Consider the following 18600-nt stretch of genomic DNA (forward strand, 5'->3'; position numbering starts at 1 on the left):
AAAAAAAAAAAAAAAACAAAACCAACAATAATAATAGTAATAATAAGAGTAATAATAATAGCCAAGTCAAGGGTTGAAGGACGTCAAGCACAAATATATACGATATTCGAAAGTAATCTCTGCATACTCTACTCATTCATTCATTCATCCTGTTTGAATGACTATCTAACCCAACAACTTCTTGTACACGCCTACTCCGTCTTCAGGACAGCCACGCTCAGATTCGGCAGGCTGAAGTCAAACACGCCGTTGGCGCCTGCCGTCACGGTGGAGGTTTTCTTATCAACGATATCAGCAACTCCCACTTCGTTCATACCCAGTGGATCTGCGGCGGTGAGCACAGTGAGGCTCGCACTGGTACCAGCCTTGACACCATCAAAGGTAAGAGAGACGGGCACATCAGCGGTGCTGTTGTAAACGGCGGCCTTGAAGATATGAGAGTTGCTCGTGTTGTCAACACCGGCGACGTAGTAGAGAGGTCCGAAGCTGGAGTTTGATGTTGTGGGGAGGGTGTGTGTGAAGGAGTTGTGGGAGAAGAGCTGTTTTTTTTCGTCAGTTAAAAGTCCTAAGCCATAGTAGGGAAATGGGTGTATTTGTATATACATACATCGTAAAGGTGCCAGCTGGTCGAACGCGCCGTCTCATCTGGGTTTGAGTTGAAGGCGAGGAAGGTAGGGGACCATTGGTAGTTGTCGAGGTTCATCATAAAGGGAGCCTGTGACGTACATTAGTTAGTTGACCTTACTGTGAGCGACAGGTTGGGGGTATCTCGATGATACTTACGTATGTTGTTCCAAGGACTTTGTCGGCGTTTCTTTCGGCACCGATGAGGAAGACTCCTTCTGCGACGCTACCGATCCACCATGGGTACTGCGAGAAATGGTTCGAGGTGCCCCAGACGATTTCGCGTCCGTTGAGCTGAATTGCCGCGATCTCGCCTGTTCGTATTTCATAATTGTTAGTGAATGAGGAAGGGTGATTGGCTTGCCAAAGTGGTCTAGAGCCAGAACTTACCAAGTAGGATCGGGTGGTCGGGGCTGTACTGGTCGAAGAAGTTGAACTTCTCGACAAAGTTGTCTGGCGTATCGTACAGATGATAGTCACCGCCTGCATCGCCGGGGAAGTCGATTTCTACGGTGGATGCCAGGACGGTGATGTCTGGGTACTTCTCCTTGATGGCGTCGTAGAAGGCCTGGAAGCGGTAGGATTTGTATGAATCCAATCCGTCGTTTAGGTTATCTTCGTTGCCGACTTCGACATACTTGACGGTCCATGGGTCTGGGTGGCCGAGGGATGCACGGAGGGCACCGTATTCGGTATCGACGGAGCCGGTGAGGAATTCTAGCTCGTCTAAGGCATCTTGCACGTATATACCAAGCTCGGATTCGGGGATTGCGTCGCCGTTCAGTGCGAATCCACCCCATACGGCAAGGACTGCAGACTTGTTAGAGAAGTCATAACTTTTGGTGGTAAGCGACTTACTGGGCTCGACTCCAAGGTCTTCACACCATTCCATGTATTCGACGAGACCTAATCCGTGGGTTTCTTGGTAGGACCAGGTTGTTGCACGGCCTGGGCGGTCCTTGAGAGGTCCAATGGTTTCGTTCCATTTCCATCTGCCATCAAGGGTATCGCCCTCGAGGTTGTTGCCACCTGGGAACCGCAGGAATTTCTGATTTGTTAGCATTATCTTCCTATTAGATAGAAGCATATTGACATACAGGTCCGAAGTCGGCCATCGCTTGCATCAAATCCCTGCGAAGCCCATTGGGACGGTCGTTATATGTAGGAGGGAACAGGCTGATTAGGTTAAAGTCAAGGGAGCCATCAACGGTGTTCTACACAGTCAGTATGGGTGAATCTGCCGGCCATTAAGGTATCCACTCACAGAAGCATCGAAAGTAATAGAGAACGTATTCTCGGTATTTGAGGCAGCCTTGGTGGGGGTCAAAGTAAAGTTATGCTGTGTCCATTCGCCGCGAGCACTCTTGGACACAATGACAGCACTGGCATATACCTCACCAGTCTTATTGGACTGGAGGGAAGCTGTGAATGTTCCGTTGTAGGCACCCTTCACGTAGAAGGAGCCGGTGTACGTCTGCTCTCTCACGTCGATACCCCACCAACCCAAGTTGGTAAGACCGGCCTTTCCTGTCGTTCCTTTGACATTAACTGACGTGGGCAGTGCAGATGACAGGGGTTGACTGAGGTTCTTCAGAGACAGCGCCGATCCCTCGACTGGGATCCAAGCATCCAATGTGGAAGGGTATTTCTCGCCTCCCTGGAACGCACGATTGCGAATCAGCTCCGCATACAGACCCCCATCACCACAGTAGTTAATTTCCTACATAATTATCAGCCACCATAACCCATTGAACCCACTCGCGGTGGGGACCTTACCTCTTCCATGATACCATATTGTAAACCGCTAGTGGCATTACCGCCAGACGATGCAACGGAAATCTCAACCGCTGCACTGCAGGCTGCCAGGAGGGGCAGAAGGAAACATTCGCGTAGCATAGTGGCTTCTCCCCTACGAGGGCGATGGGTACATGCACTCTGCCGATCTTATTCCCGTCCAGTGCTTGACCCCGGCCAGTGAACCCCAGACAATTTATATCTGTTTTCTATCCCCCACCCCAACGGAGTCTACTCAATGACAAATCCCGTTTTCCGGCAATTGCAGACATGCCGAAGAGAGTCTGCTCGCTAAGAGACATTATTCCCTGTGGAGTAGACCATGACATTTGAGGGATTGAGGAACAAGACTTCCGCTTCTGGTAAAAGTCCTTGAGGGGTATGCAGGTAGACAATGAAGTCACAGCTTCATGCAGGACGATGGTTTGACATTTTGCCGAATTGCATGATAGTGTGTCGAGGAGCGACCATCGAGCCAGCATGCATTTTCAAGGAATCTGGACTCCTCGGCACGTAAAATCAATAACATGTTTAGTCCGTGTATACATCGTATCATGTATTGTTCGACTTCATGACTTTATCCAAGAAAACCCGCTCCTTGAAACATTGAAGTGGAGAGTGATGTATTCAGCAGGGATAAAAACTGCGGAGGTCCCCCGCATCACAGAGATCATTGCTGTTGTGATCGTCTCACTCGTGCCCAAAACTGGGCATAGGATGGTGCATTGCACGGAGATTATTTTTCCGCCTTCAACCGCAGGGCTATTATTGCCGTCAGGGTTGCATTGAATTAATTAATGTTGATGCCTGGCGGTTCTGCCGACATTTCTCCGGGCTATTTAACAGACCACCATTCTATTCCGGCCCATCTGGAGATCTCAAACGAGGCAGTGGTCGATGTTGCCATCGACCTTGGATGTGCCTGAGGGCATTGAGCACTTTGATCCTATGACGTCTCGTTGGTAACGCCATCCATTTCGCCTCCGAAAACCCATGCGTGATGTCGTCCATGCGGCGACCTATCGCAGGGTGATTGATTCCCACCATGGCATTCCGCGAAAACAGCCATGAGTATTGGGGGCTAGCTTGTCTCGTAACGAAATCCATGTCCGCCCTTTGCATCCTCAGGTGATTCCTCAACCTAGGATCGATGAAGATGTTCGGTCGCGGGCATACAACAGGTCCATAACCTAGTTATCTGATCGAATACCTTGCTAAACCTCCTTACCTGGCTACCATCAGGATAGATGGATGTGAAGACATTTGATATACTGTCGGGCAAGATGAGAGGTTGAGGTTAATGTGTGGATGGCCAATCGGATGAGCCCGTGACACCTTATATTCAACCTCTCAGTGGCCCTTGTCTTCAAGAATCTAAACATCTTACCCTGTTCGCAAAATACCATCTACTGCTACACTTCCAAGCTAGGTGGGCACAAGCTTTCTGGCGAGAAGAGATAGCAAGGAGAAAAAATAAAGGTCCAATTGAAGACTATCTCCATACTGCAGATGGACATGTTGATCGCACTCCACGATCTACGAAGACAATCGATCGTAAAACAATGCTCCCTTCGAAGAAACACCGACGCAAGAAGGAAACAAAAAAAAAACGATCCGCAAGAAATGAAAAGGTCATCGAACTGAAAGCGCCATCCAGCTAAAGCAGGTCTCTTCCCCAATCCAGCACTTTGTCCTGGAAGCCATTATCCCCAAGTAAGTAAACATGATTGATAAAAATCGGTACGGTCCACGTTGTTCAAGGGACAGACCGACAAGGTCAAAGGAAAGCGAAATAAGCGAACAGGGCTGTACGCCGAATCGCGACAGTTTCAGCGCCTCCTGGCGCCCTCACCCCAACCGGCTATCCCGCACGCAATGGGTAGGTATTATCGTATCATCGAGGTCATATACGGGTCGTGAAGCTTTAGCACATTTCGCAGCATTCGATACATTCCATACAGCATTCGCAACTCTCTTCACACAGGAAACAGCAACAAAGGGTGGCCAAACTAAAGGAAAGATGAAAATTAGCACCATGCACGAGCAGATACCCGAAGGAGTACTCACCAAGCACCAAGGCAGCCGTGACTTTTTTTCTCCTGCTGCTGTGGCGGCGGAGGCTGCTGATATCCCATCTGTTGTACGACCGTCAGCTTGGCGCCCTGAGAGACGGTCCGGAGTCGTAACTTACGGGAGCTTGAGGTGCGTATTGCCCGGGAGGAGGACCCTGAGGAGGGTAACCACCGTACTGTTGGGGAGGGTACCCGCCCTGAGGAGGACCGTAGTTACCGGGGGGAGGACCGTAGCTGTATAGAGGCCGCGAGTTAGAATGAATTGTGAATAACTTGGGCGGCACAATCGTCGAGTCTTTCCTGTCCAGTCTGCTCACTCCACGGGGCAACCAATGGAGGACATCGGACAAGACCCTTAAAACCGCGCCTTGGCCAGCTGCAACGCCGTAGCCTCCGACACCACCTGGATAGAGATCGCAAAGCCGGTCGCGAATATGGATAAGAAAAATCGGGTGACATTGGAGTACTTACGCAGGCTGGGGAGGATAGGGGGGCTGTTGTTGGTAACTCATGATGATAGATCTCTGTGGGCAGAACGATTGTCGCACCGGTCAGTATGGACTGATCAAATCAAGCTTCAAATGATGGAATCGGTTGAAGAAGAAAATTAAGATGATGGGGAAGAGGCTCTCGTGGGCACGGTAAGGGCCAATGAAAGGGGGTAGAGGGTACCTAAGAAATGCCAAGTACGAACGGGTCGAACAAGAGACAAGAACTTGAAGGGGGGGGGGAAAGGAAAGAGAGAGTAAAAAAGTGGAATTAAGAACCAACGGGGGAGAAAAGCTGACGACAAGGTCCGAAGCGGAGAAATTCAAAATAGGGAATGGAATTGAGAAAGAGGAGAAGCCGATCGCCCCCGTGTGGCTCAGATTGCACTCTTAAAAGATTGAATCCATTCCAAATTAGAATTTCCAGAATTTCTTTGCAATTCTCACCCAAGAAATTTCTTATCACTAAGCACTTCTAGTATACCCACTAGGAAGAATTCGATGTTTCCACCCTGACTACCTTGTCCTCAACCGTCAGTCTCAGGCTCTCAGCTGCTTTTCCCGGCATTCCGCATTGGGGCTGGTGTGAATCCTGCCCGTGCAAACTTTGTTATCACTGACTGGCCCCCATTTAACCCACCCCCTTTTGTGAGTATTTGATTCAACAACAACAACAACAACAACAATCCTCGGTAGTTGAGAAAGTCCGTAGCACAAACCCGTCAGACAATATAATTCACAATAATGAGCTGAGTTACTACTAGTACTACATAGTTCATTTACACAGCCCCCTTTCCACAGCCACAGCCCTACAGGGACCCCATCGTAAGAGACCCGAGTTCCGAAACCCCCTTCCTCCCCCACTAGCCACAACGCTCCCATTGGTTTAACAGACACTCAACATCCATCTCATTGGTCTACGTCCACCACCATCATTTTCACTTCTGTGGACCCTTTCACCCTGATAGGAGACTTCGGAACAGACAAGCCACAGCCATCGTGTCATTTTTAATTAGAGTGGCTAGTCTATGCAACAACCGGTTTCAATGACATCTGTCAGAAGGCGCAGCACTCTTGCAGAAACCTTCATGATGAGTTCTAGAACATTTTGTAGATGTCCATACGTAGGTTCCAGACTGTCCAAAAAAAGGACTTCTATATTGAGTATTCGGTTGCCTGGAGATTTATTTAGTAAAGAACTTCATGTAAGAGGCTGGCAAAAGAAGCTTCAGTCTCTGCAACAGTTGATCTCATGATCAGAGTCGCTACGAACGGCTGATCTGGCCCGAGGCAGAAACAATGTTCAATAAAACGGCGGCATTCACGTGGCTTGGAAGCCATGTCCATGTATACTTGGTTGCTTCCAGTTATACGCCTCTGTTCCCTAAATTAGCATGGTAGCAATGCCGTGAAACGGCTACAGAGTAAATGCTCAAGGTAATGCGACCAATAATAAGGGTCTATACCATTATGTCTTTGCCTCAGTTTTTGCTAATAGCCTTGGTTATATTGTAGTAATAGGCTGGGACTAACGAGCCTTATAGAGATCTAAAGGGAAGACGGGCACGGAGAGAAGACACTATAGGGATAGAACCGACGAATCGCTGAACAAGTGAAAAATAAAAGTCTCATAGTTCTAATCTCGGCCCATGATAATGCTTCCGTGCATATGCGAACCAGTTCGCGATTCCAAGAACTAACATTGCGACGAGCACCACGGAAGTGTAGTCTAAGATACAATTAGCATATTTTCCCCGTCAAAGAGCAGAAACGGACAAAAGTAGATAAATGGAAAACAGCATACTCATATTTCCACCTGTAGCTGGCAACACAGTTGGAAAGGAGAAAAAGACAGTCAACACAACAGCCCACACAATCGTTACTATGTTGGCAATGTACCCAACTGCATTTATTAATTTGAATGGTCTCGATGAAGGGAGATAATCCGTCGATCGACGACGATACAGAAGGAGTGCGGAGGGGATGGCGTAGGATATTTGTGCGACGACAACGGTTGTACTTATGAAGGCGTTGAATGCTGTTGTATTGTATATTAGCACGCAATGTACAGAATAAAATATACACGAGTGTGACGAGGGTAGAGTTGTCATACCGTTGGAGGAAGCAACATAGACAACTCCCAGTAACAAAACGCACAGCCCATCCAGCAGGATTGCGTATACAGGCACCCCGAGAGTCGGGCTCACAGAGGCCAACTTATTCGAGTAGAAGAGCGCTTCGTCTCGGGCAAAAGACCATGTTAAGCGGGATGACGTTTGGTGCACTGCATTTAGGGCAATACAGGATACGGTGAGCATGCAGGCCATGAAGATCGTAGCTGCTACCGGGGAGTGGGTGGCCTTTTCCCATATAAAATAGATTGGGAATCTGGGTTTCATTGGTTCATGTTAGAACGACGCTACATTCTGGTAGACCTGGAGGAGTTGGAGCCGACGTACCCGGTTGGTGTTGTGAGGGAGAGCTCGATATCCTTGTAACTGTAGATTATAGCGATAGAGAAGGGAAATGCGGTCAGAAACCCCACGATAACAGTAACAATGACTGCTTTTGGGACAATTCGTTCGGGTTGAAGACATTCTTCGGCGAGATGGAGCGTTGCGTCGAGACCAGAAAGCATGAATTGAGGTGTTGAGAGGCCCGTCAAGAAGGAGATGCCGTCTGGCCACCCGCCGGAGCCGTTGGCAAATTGCGTCCAGACGTGTGAGGAGTCAAGTTGGATGGAGGAGCGAGCAGGACAGGTGATTGTTATGGCGAGAAACGTGGATATGGAAAGGAGGACTATTTCCGTTAGCCTTTGTCATTGAATAGGTGATGTTAGAGGATAGATAATCGGGGTACATACAACCAAGATTATAGACCCATAATGTTTTGTTCGTGAGGAGTATATTATAAACAACCATGACAGCATTCATCGCTTGATACACGAGGAAATAATGCCAAGTTTCAGGTTGATATTCCGGCCGCCACCGGATTATAATGGCCATGAGCACATTAGCTGAGGACAGTGCAATGGATGCACTCAGTGTAATCCATGAAAACACAGCTGCCAGCCCACTAGAGTATGATAAACTGCGGCTCCAGCGACTTGTAGCCAGGATTGAGGTGAAATGATATTGCCCACCTGCAGTGGGGTAGACACTTGCAAGTTCAGCAAGTGTCAGTCCTGTGCAGAGCATAATAGCGGCAACGAGAATGATTCCATAGAGCAAGGTCACCGCTCCGCCGGACTGGATGGCGATAGCGAAACTGGCCGCGATGGCAACCCAGCTGTTGGAGATGTTGTAACCTACCGCGATGATGCTGAGTATGCTGAAATTTTGCTTCATCGGCGCACTAGGGAGGCCTGTTACGGCGACTTGGCCGTTGGAGAGTTCGATAGAAGGAGTGGAGAGGTCATGATTGGGTTTGTGGTCTTGTTTACTCATACTGTTATGAGAAGTGAGTTGATAAATTGTGAGGATCGTTTAAGAGTGTAGATATATTTCATTACATTTCTCCCCATATCGTTCTACACTAGGCCATTGAAGCTTACGATTGATGGAGTTGACGTTAGGGTTTCTGGTCATGCGTTAGTAACGATATCATACCCTATCAAGATAATGAGCGATACTCGGAACGCTTATCGAATTCCGAGCTGTGTTTATCAACGCTGCATTATCTTAGTTCTTGACAGGCAGAAGTGTTTTCCGGTCCCTCTAATGCATGATTATAGCGGAATTACGGCGGAATTGATAGCGGATCGACGTTGAAGAAGCTCTGCAGAGTAAGTAGTGTGACCATTGAGGCTTGAGGATATTTTGGCCTAATTGATACTTCCCCGCATTTCCAAACCCCGGATTAAGGTTCATTATCACTTGAGGTTTATCTATTGGTTCTCCTCTCCCTGGGAATGGGATTTCTCCGCATTGCGGAATAGATACGAGGTAGTGTTGCTATGGGTCAAAGTACAGCGGCAATCGCCAATGACTGTCTGCAAGTTCTGGTAAGGCTGATCTGCCATAAAGTTTATGCCATCTCTGTTTCTATTGCTGATAGACTTTCTGTTCATAAGGCTACCGTTCACACCTAATATGTTCTCCAGCATGGAACTAATTCCGACACCTTGTCCAACTCCACCTCGTCTACCTCCTTCGGACCTACCTTTACATTTTTCACCTCCGGTGTTGAGTTCAAGACTCACAGGTGACTAGCCCTATATAACTAGCCTTCCGAGATAGGCTTACGCATTATTCGCACGGTGTAACCCTTTGCCCTTCGTGAAAAGTGCAGCGATTGTAGCCACAAACCCAAAGCAAGCCGAAGCCATAAAGGACAGTCGGATACCCCGGTAATATACCAGTCTAGCGGCCATTTGGATATCCGGTGGTAGGTCATGTATAGCCGACACCGAGTGTCGGATATCATCGATAATCTGGAGTTGTACCACACAATGATCAGCTATCGCTCAACTAGCCCCTACTCGCAAATAAAGGGATGTTACTTTCCATTTGTCTGGTACTCCACTCAAGGCCTCATCGAGGCCTGAGCGCAATGTATTTTGTACGATCGTGGATGTGATCGCCACACCCCAAACGGTGCCGAGTGAGCGCACCAGGTACACCGTGGACGCCGACACAGCGTGGTCTGCGAATTGTTAGTTTAATAATCCATCTAGACAATGTTACATTGTATTGTACGTACCAGAATGGTCGAATGCGGCCAGAAATGTAAACAAAATCCCGGGGTACACGATACCCTGGCCCAAGCTGGCCGGAATTACGTATGTGAAGTACTTCCAGCCAGCATCGTTGAATTGCAGTGACATCACTAGCAAGTTTCCGATGCACATCAGCAAAGCGCCCACACGTACAAGTTGGGCCAGTTTCCCCCAACGGGACATGACAATGCCGGAGATAACACCACCCACTGGGGTCGCGAGCGACGGGATTGCCAGTCTCGCACCAGCCTTCGCGGCGGAGTCCAAGAGAATGACTTGGAATAGCAATGGGAGGGTAAAAAGGAACTACTAAGGTTAGCTCTATTTGCGAAAAAGCTGCCACACTACATACTGCATACGCCGCCATCCCGACACAGACATTAGAGACTTGGGTAGCAATAGGCAGGACGCCTCGCAGCATTCTCGGGGGGATAAGCGGGATCGCAGACGTCTTTGTTTCAATAACCACAAAGGCACCTAAAAGGATCACACTTGCTACGAGTGAGAAAATCACCCATATGTTAGACCATGGCAAATCGTTTCCGCCCAAACTTAATCCAATCAGCTGGCTGGAAAGGCCCAGGATGAGGACGCATGCACCGGAGAGATCGATTCGTTGCCAGATCGCTCGGAGGCCTTGACCCGGTTCGATAAGGTCGGTTTTCCTGGGCAGATGGATGACCAGGTGACCTGTGATTAATGCAAGTAGTCCAACGGGGGCCTGCATCAGAAAGCACCACCGCCACCCAATAGTGTCAACAATTGAACCTCCAAAGGATGCACCACAGATAGAACCAAAACCGTGCATAACATTTTGGAGGGCCTGATACATGCCGCGACGACGGAAAGGGATCAGATCCGAATTGACAATGGTGGCTGAACGATATTAGCATCCAACGTTGTTCATAGGATGGAATATTTCACCATACCCATGGTCATTAAGCCACCCCCACCAATTCCAGTCAACGCTCTCATAAGATTGAGAAATATGATATCTTTGGCGACGCCGCAGCCAATACAGCCGATCATGAATGTGATGGTCGCCGTAAAGAAGGAGAGGCGTCGGCCGAATATATCGGAAAATCGACCGTAAAGAGGTTGGAAAGCGGTACTGGTGATCAGGTATGATGTGGTGAGCCATGAGGCGGTGTTGGCAGCGTTGAACTCTGAGCTGATGACGGCATACGTTGAAGCGGTGATCGTGCCGTCAAAGCCCGAGAGAAAAACATTGGACATAATCGCTAGCTCAATCTTTAGCGATTTGGTGCTGTCGTCTCGCAGTGACCCTTACCGATTTGGATCCAGAGGAAGCCTTGCGGCGGTTTCCAGATTTCCTCTGAAGATAGAAGAGGATGTTCCTCGTGTGGGATGGCGGGCTCAATGTCGGGTTCAGCCCTCAATGTCCCGTCGAGCGAGTCGTATTGGCGGGCAGTTGAGCGCATGGCAGCTTTGTATACTTAAGTCGGTCAGTCGAAGTGCGTGACGGTCAATTTGCTTCAGTACGGTATCTAGAGATACAAAGCGGGAGGGATTGCGGGGAAGTTATAAAAGAAGGAAAATTGTTGAAGACATGTTGGTGGACCGATTGATTAGTCTATGAATCTCACATTTGATTGATCTTTGATCGCGTTATGGATCCACCCCCTCTTCGGCTATGGGAGCGGACACCCAATCGGGTATTGATTATCGTCACAGATCAATAGCCCTAATGAGTAAATTTTATCTCTAAGGAACTGATACCAAGCTACATTGCGAGATTCTTCGTTTATTGCTGACTGTATTATGTATCTAGGAACCATTTGTAGGAAATTAAGGGCCTTTATACACGAGTTCATGTATACGCCCTCTGGATTGACAGAGGGTTTCAAGAAGCAAAGGATATAAGAAATCAGCTATCGTGTAGTCAAAGGCCTTGCCAAAATCGAGAACACTCATAATGATACCCACCTTTACTAGAAGGGCGGACAAGGTTATACACAGAACGAAATCATTGCATCAATATATAAGGTTAACTTATATAAACCAGATCTTATGCATATTGATCCACTAGCTTGGAGTGCATCCACCCTTCAATTGCTGGTACAATTTCCATCGCCGTAATCTTCGACCATGGTCTATTGAGTTGGAGTGGTCAGGACCAAAGATTTTAGTTTCTAGCTGTAAGCAGCTCTCCAATAGCTCAGTTGCTTCACCATATCGACCCATTCTCCACCAGGTGTAAGCTAGGGTGGGCATGGAGTATATAGTCAGAGGATGCTCCGCACCAAGTACCTCTCGGAAGCTCTTCAAAACTTGTGACTCCAGTTTCTCCGCCTCTTCAAGGCGACCTGTGACGCTATATATGGAGGCCAACAAACCGATGGCCTCCAATGTGTCAGGGTGCTCTGCTCCAAGGACACCCTTGGAAGTCTCAGTCGCTTGCATTTGCAGTGCTTCTGCCTTTCTCAGAAGCCCCAAGGACATGTAATCGCTTACCAGGTTGCGGGTGCTGCAGAGTGTAAATGGGTGCTCCATCCCGAATGCTTTTCTGTGGCCCTTCAATATCTGCGAATTTAGTCTCTTTGATTGATTCCATTTGCCTGTTTGAGAATATATATTTGCTAAAAAACGCTTACACATCAAGGTCTCCTGATGCTCTGCACCAAGCACCCTTTCGTAAGCTTTCAGGGCTTGTAATTCCAATCTCTCTGCCTCTGCCCATCGCTGTTGAACACAGTATATAGACACAAGTGTAACCATGGCTCTCATTGTTAATATATGCTCGTTACCGAGTGCCCTTTTGAGGGTCGGTAGTACGTGTATGATTAGGTTTTCTGCTTTGCTCCATTGTCCTTGTTTGAAGTATATTTGTGCCAGAATTCCCTCACTTTCCAGTGTCATAGGATGTTCGATGCCAAGCGTAGTTCTATTTGAATATGCAGTCGTGCTGAAAGCCCTTTCAGCTTCTGCGTATCTCCCATCCCGAAGGACACAGTGTCCAAAGACACGCAGTAGATGTATCGCTGCACTATTTGGATTATTCCATTCCAGTGACTCTAGGATATACCGAGAATGTGGTAGAAATGGCCTCCACAAGAGTCGGTTCTCTTCGTCGGGGTACGGGAACAGCATATTTATGTGACTCAGAGCTTTGTTCGTCCAATCTGTGAGGGTGCCCTGCATGCGTAGCCAGTTTCGCATCGCCAGGTGTACAAGACGATGGATATCCAGAAGCTGGCTATTTTCGTGATTTGTAATAAAGGAGAAAGCCTTCAACGTCCCAAGAGCATCAGCAGACCGTGTTGCCGACTGTGTGAGAGAAAGGAATAGCTGCGGGATGTTCTTTGAGTCAACACATGCCATAAGTGACAAGTACTCCGCTGCTAACGTGTCGGAAGCCTGGATTTGTTCGAAGGATATGAGCCATGTTGCCGCAATGGAGTTCTTCCCGTCCTCGTATCTACCTTCGTCTTCGAAATTCTGACTAAGGGCGTCGATAGTACTCTCCTCGGTGCTGTCGTGGAGAGATATGTACTCGGATAGTGTCATTTGATTTTTATTGATGAATGCTGCTGCCTGGACAATTGCGAGCGGCAGATACGTAAGCTTCTGAAGTAATTCAGCGGTAGCTCGTTCGTCAGCTAACAAGCTCCGGTCGATCAAGATATTTCCGAGCAAGTTCTTAGCTAGTGCGCTGTTCATCGCTTTGACTGTGACTATATTTCTCCCTACTAACTCAACCGCTGTTTTGTAGCTTCTGGTTGTGAAAAGGACAGACCCATGCTTGCTCTTCGGCAAGATAGAACCAGCCGTATCCTTAGATTTCTCAGCCCAAAAGGAGATGTCGTCAGCATTGTCCAACACCAGTAGCCATTTACCGGAGCTTTCTTGACTCAGTCGATGTTGGACTATATTCTGAATACTCTTGGTTTCGTTTCCAACGTTAGGGATTTGCAGCTCTTTCGCGATTTGCAAATACGCCTCCAGCATGCTCTCAGCGTTGGTGGCTGGTATCCAGAATATTGCGCAGTTCGGATGTCGTTCTCGCAGAATATACGCATATTCTAGCGCAATTTGCGTTTTCCCAACGCCACCAAGCCCAACAATCGCAACCTGGGAGGGTGCACTGTCATTACTGAGAATATCATCAAGCTTGGCGATTTCCGCTGAGCGACTGACAAAGAGCGGATTCCGTCGGAAGGGGACGGTCCAGAGTGCTTTGGTACTGGCCCCTGTAAGAAAATTAGCATTGGTACGCCAACTGCCCACAAGAGTCATACGTATATGGAGCTGTGTTGAACTTGGAGTAAGGTTTCCCTGTATGGAGTGAATATGATGTGAGATCTTTAGGTTCATGGTCTCTACGTACGCCGAGGATCCTTGAGATGTTGGACATCGCCATACCTAAGCCAGATTAACTATATGTTCATTATATCCTATGCGAAATTCTCAATATACACACCCCGTTTGAGCTTCAAGTTCTGGACGCAATCCCGCACCCGAAACACCTGGGCCTGATGATCCAAATATCGATGCGTTGCTGCTTCTATCGTTCCCTGCTCACGGTATTCTTCCAGACCAACTCCCTGTAGTCCCTGTTCAACATTGAAACGGAAGTACCGCTTCTCGTCGTAGTGTTTGGCCCATCTTGCTATGAATTTCTTTTCTGTACGTCCAGTCTCGGTCGCAATGCTCACCAATGTCTCGGAAAGAAACTTGAGGGCCTTATCCTCAATCGCAGCTATTCCCGGGTCTCCCGTCCCAATGGAGACAAAGCATTTCACGAGCGGCTTTAAATCACCAGTACCAGGGCACCATATATCCGCCGCTTCGCCTTCCACTTCGTCCACAGGGTTGTTCGAGCCTAGTGCACCATCGACAAACTTCCGTGTCCCAATGTAGACGGGATCGAAGAATGTTGTAGCAGCTGACGTAGCAAGCGCAGCCTGGCAGATGGTCGCAGGAATGTTGTCCTTTGACGGTACACTGTAGTCACGAAGACGTACGATATCTTTCGTCTCGTGCGACGTGGTACAAACAAAACTAGCCATATAAGAAGCAACCCACATATCGATGGGATCATATACTCACACACGACACCCTCGCTCGCATCCGTCGTTGAAAAGGTCCGTCTCCTTTGCTCCATGACTGGCCACAACGTCTTTAACAGCACTTTCTAGCTTCGTTGAGTCAAAACGCGACCTGACGCTGCCCGAGAGATTTACAGGCCATCGAGACTTCTTCTCGAAAACCGTCCTGATCAACTTGACGTACGTGTCGATACACTCGTCAACGCTCATTTCCAAGCGGCCAAGCATGATAGCAATCAGGCCTCCGGTACTTGTGCCACCGATGAGATCAAATATCTCGCAAGGCTTGACCTGCCCAAGCTCTGGTCGTTCATGGCTCAATTGAGTCATGAGGTGTTTCAAGATATAGAGGGCTGAAAGCCCTCGCACACCGCCACCATCCAGCGATAGTAGACATAACCCAGTTTTGTCGAGAGCATTGGGTTCAGCTGTGGTCATTGTTTGTTCCATTGCTTAGCTGCCGTGTGTCCAGCTCATGAAGAAGTCAGATCCCAACAGGAACAATATATAATACCCGCAATCAACGTAAGCGCCGTGGTGGAGATCAGTCAGAAGCGACGAGGCTGACAGCCTATATTAGCGCCCAGCTCCGTAATCCATGTGATACTACTAGTGTTGAACAGGGTAGCATTAGTCGTGATCTAAATTGCATCGCCATTGGAACAGCCCTAGACTACCCCTGCTCGGTTCTTGGCTATGATTGTGGTGCCAGGTCGACTGGCGGCAAGGCTGATGTGTCCCCAACTCGATACCTTATAAGTCATCGCGGCCATTGATCCTTATTAATTCTCGAATTTTGACCTTATCGCGGCGCTAATATTAGTATGCTACGCGTATCGCGCTGTCGCTTGTTCTGACTAAAGAAGGCCGACTCCGTATCCTACCTGAGCCTCACGGTATATATATTCACAGTATCTAGTGCATTTTTGATGTCGGAATCCACTAGATAGAAGGAAGTGAAAAGCCTGACTGCGAATGGCAAGTCAATCTAAGCCCTAAACTGTGTTACAACTTTAACAATGGCGTTGTGTTTGGGTGAACGTAAGCGCTTAGGCCATTTTGCCAAGCGCCGTGCTGCGATCTCCACTTTTTTCTTACTCTCTTCTCGTTGCTTGGCATTGTGTAAGAAGAGTATTATGGTATAGGGCGATGGTGGCCGTGTCATTCTCAGTGGATATGAATGAGATCTAGGCTGTCTTCCACTTATATAAATGCAGAATGGATATCAATGATCGGCTTTTAGATAAATTATCAGGTAAAATGGAAGTGCGGTGTGAAGGTGCGTAAGGCGGGAGAGTATGACCAGTATCACTTTTGTAGAGCATTAGATCCCCTGGGTTTGGCAAGTTAAAAAGAGGAATAGAGGCCTAGTATACGCCATGGATAATTGTTAAATAGCAAAAAGAACGACATTGCATTTTCAGATTCAAATATGAATATACACAGACTCGCACGATATATCTGCGTAAAATATGCAGATCGACACTCAAGCCCACTAGGGAAGACTGAATTCCGAGTTTAACACGGAACAACCACTTCCCAATCTTTCAAGGAATTCTGGTTGGACCTTTCTTCTTTGGTTTAGACTGTATAACGTCCTCGGCATCTTCGTAAGGGAATGGGAGTGCTTTCGGCTCCGGTTTCGAGGGCGAGTACCATCTGAAGATCATCCACGCCGCAGCTGCTCCGGCGACAACGCTAAAGGCGGCTGGGTTTTGAGGCCTAATCAGTGTCGACACAAATGAGTATCTTCTATGACAAAAGCGTGCCACCACTTTCAACTTGTCTTGTGTCTTGTGGCTGTTCACATACCGCATGGGCGCTCGCTGTCCACCTGGGATAGTTACTGCCATGTTTGGGGTCGTGTATCTGCTGTTACATGTTTCACAAGCATATATAGAGTAAATGTGAAGTTCCAGAGGGCATAGGGAGAGCACGTTTATTTAAGAGTGCTTCGGCGACGCAGCATGACGCAGGACTCTCGCCACCGACATAATACGAGCCAGAAAGTCAAAGACTGGGTTTTCTGTCACTTGACAGGGTTCTCGCCCGGTCTATTCCGCTCAATGGATATTACCTGTAGACTTTGCGCGAAAACCTGATACTGAGGCCTTACTGGTTGGATGATGTGTAGGTTTCATTTATGGTGTTAAGTTCCATGGGTATAAGTCGGCTATATTCCTCGCCTTGTGCGGACAGTAATTAAGATATTTTATATATATTTTAGAAAAATGATAATTTTATAATACTTAAGGTGGCTCATCTAACATACCAAGAGAATCGCCTTCTGAAAGGGAAAGTATTTTTGTCCACTAAATTCTCATCCTTCACTAAGCTGTACCAGGTGTACAAGACATCCGTGATGGGTTTCGAGTACTCAGGTCTCGGCTGTGTGGTGAACCCCTTTTTCCTTTGTAGTCCCATCTTATACAATCGCCATTCATCCCAGAAAGAGATACCCAACCCTCGAAAGACTCGGAGATCGCATTGAAATAAAGGACTATCAAGGTTCACACGATTTCCAGAAAGAAGCGAACGAAAGGTTCTCATTCCAGGGCCGGAGTACTTTGCAAACCCAGGGCCCCTCCCCCACGAGCGATCGACCTTGTTTCCGAGATCATTTATGTCCACCGGATCTGGTAATGCCCAGCAGGAATTGATAATGAGGTCGTCCGGGGAAGGCAGCTCAATCAGCCATGGGTAGTAAGAGCTGAGTTGGATAGGCGCCTTGCGTGACAGGCATCTCATACATTGAGTGATGGTGAGATGCTCATCTTCGTGCCAATTCATCTCATTGGGAAATATCAGAAATGCGCCAGTGTATCGACCTACTTTATTGGGGGACCAGGCCCAGCGTGTTGTTGCCGCTCTGTAAATATAAGAATACAGCTCAAATGCCCAGAGAGCACGATGAAGCCAGAACTGCTCGACAAAGGACGGATGGTGGATAGCATCGGGTGGAAACGGCATTGTTGATCGCACTGGTGCATTGAAGCAAAGCCAGTCATGCATCTCGTCCTCGTTCACATTCGGGCGGGTTGGTTTGGCCTTTTTGATCTTCTCGATGAATGAGTCGTAACAGGCACAAGCAAGACGATGAACCTTAGCAGCTGATTTGATCGCCTGTCGAACGGGGGCAGAGCACTCCAGCGACCAAAGTATGGACTCCATGACTGGTGGCATTGGGTTCCAATCCTTGTCTATCAGGAATTTCCGTAATGTGCGCGGCCCAATGGCTGCAGCCTGGATGGCTACAACCAATCGAAATTTATGGCCATTGAACCCTGATGTCATGGAACAAGAGGCCAGGACTGCCTCAGTGATGCTGGGATAGTATGTATCGAAGACCTCATTGGCCTTTGATGAGATCTGCAGTAGCCCATCCAAGCTTGTGAAGTCCCAACAAGACTCGAGAATCTGGATGATGATCTCTGCCGGCAGCTTTTGAAAAGGGTCTATCATTTTGTGCTGGCTATTTTAAAAAGGAAAAAAGAAACAAAACATAACTGAGTATAAAAGAGGAAGATGACAGAGCTTGATGAGAGAGGTGGACGCCTCCTTTAATACAGTGGAGAGCTACGGCTGTCTAAGATGAAACCCGGTTGGTGCCAAGCCTGGTGGGTTGATACTAAATAAACAGTAATTACGGCCGACTAAATCGATCAGGCTAGAGAGATTTAGTCCTCCGAAACTAGCCCTAGTTATGATATTGAAGGTATCTTACCAGGGATCGTAGCGTAGGATTAACCTTACTAGTCATTAAAATAATTTGCAACTCCGTATAGGAAGGATCCGCATAATTAAACGAACAGGCATATCAACACACAATGCAATTG

General features: G+C 47.9%; 6 protein-coding genes across 6 annotated transcripts; all 6 read right to left on the minus strand.

Annotated features, from left to right (window-relative positions):
• Positions 1-9: 9 nt before the first annotated feature.
• On the minus strand, positions 10-3223 carry BDV27DRAFT_136801 (alpha-L-arabinofuranosidase A). Its single transcript, XM_032068845.1, has 8 exons — positions 2401-3223; positions 1889-2344; positions 1722-1838; positions 1483-1672; positions 1015-1434; positions 784-938; positions 608-715; positions 10-539 (listed from the first exon to the last, which is right to left on the minus strand). The coding sequence occupies exons 1-8, from the start codon at positions 2518-2520 to the stop codon at positions 192-194; spliced, it is 1914 nt and encodes a 637-aa protein (XP_031922079.1). The 5' UTR covers positions 2521-3223; the 3' UTR covers positions 10-191.
• Positions 3224-4481: 1258 nt separating this feature from the next.
• Positions 4482-5002, minus strand: BDV27DRAFT_163042 (uncharacterized protein; the record flags this gene model as incomplete). The annotated part of the gene is made up of 3 exons (XM_032073487.1): positions 4482-4553; positions 4610-4724; positions 4962-5002. 3 exons carry the CDS (start codon positions 5000-5002, stop codon positions 4482-4484), a joined length of 228 nt encoding a protein of 75 aa, XP_031922080.1.
• Positions 5003-6505: 1503 nt separating this feature from the next.
• Positions 6506-8424, minus strand: BDV27DRAFT_168939 (putative choline transport protein; the record flags this gene model as incomplete). Its single annotated transcript, XM_032074901.1, has 5 exons — positions 6506-6707; positions 6783-7016; positions 7092-7366; positions 7438-7777; positions 7842-8424. The coding sequence occupies 5 exons, from the start codon at positions 8422-8424 to the stop codon at positions 6607-6609; spliced, it is 1533 nt and encodes a 510-aa protein (XP_031922081.1). The 3' UTR covers positions 6506-6606.
• Positions 8425-9218: 794 nt separating this feature from the next.
• On the minus strand, positions 9219-11137 carry BDV27DRAFT_149954 (MDR family MFS transporter; the record flags this gene model as incomplete). The annotated part of the gene is made up of 6 exons (XM_032071152.1): positions 9219-9410; positions 9480-9622; positions 9680-10001; positions 10048-10571; positions 10625-10936; positions 10987-11137. The coding sequence occupies 6 exons, from the start codon at positions 11135-11137 to the stop codon at positions 9219-9221; spliced, it is 1644 nt and encodes a 547-aa protein (XP_031922082.1).
• Positions 11138-11503: 366 nt separating this feature from the next.
• Positions 11504-15258, minus strand: BDV27DRAFT_136810 (uncharacterized protein). Its single transcript, XM_032068846.1, has 5 exons — positions 14766-15258; positions 14137-14717; positions 14044-14078; positions 13955-13991; positions 11504-13906 (listed from the first exon to the last, which is right to left on the minus strand). The coding sequence occupies exons 1-5, from the start codon at positions 15212-15214 to the stop codon at positions 11742-11744; spliced, it is 3267 nt and encodes a 1088-aa protein (XP_031922083.1). The 5' UTR covers positions 15215-15258; the 3' UTR covers positions 11504-11741.
• Positions 15259-16311: 1053 nt separating this feature from the next.
• BDV27DRAFT_163045 (uncharacterized protein) lies at positions 16312-18226 on the minus strand (the record flags this gene model as incomplete). The annotated part of the gene is made up of 2 exons (XM_032073488.1): positions 16312-16486; positions 17037-18226. 2 exons carry the CDS (start codon positions 18224-18226, stop codon positions 16312-16314), a joined length of 1365 nt encoding a protein of 454 aa, XP_031922084.1.
• Between the last annotated feature and the right edge of the window lie 374 nt (positions 18227-18600).

This window comes from Aspergillus caelatus (genome assembly GCF_009193585.1).
Source record: "Aspergillus caelatus strain CBS 763.97 unplaced genomic scaffold BDV27scaffold_291, whole genome shotgun sequence".
In the NCBI taxonomy this organism is placed as follows: Eukaryota; Fungi; Ascomycota; class Eurotiomycetes; order Eurotiales; family Aspergillaceae; genus Aspergillus; species Aspergillus caelatus.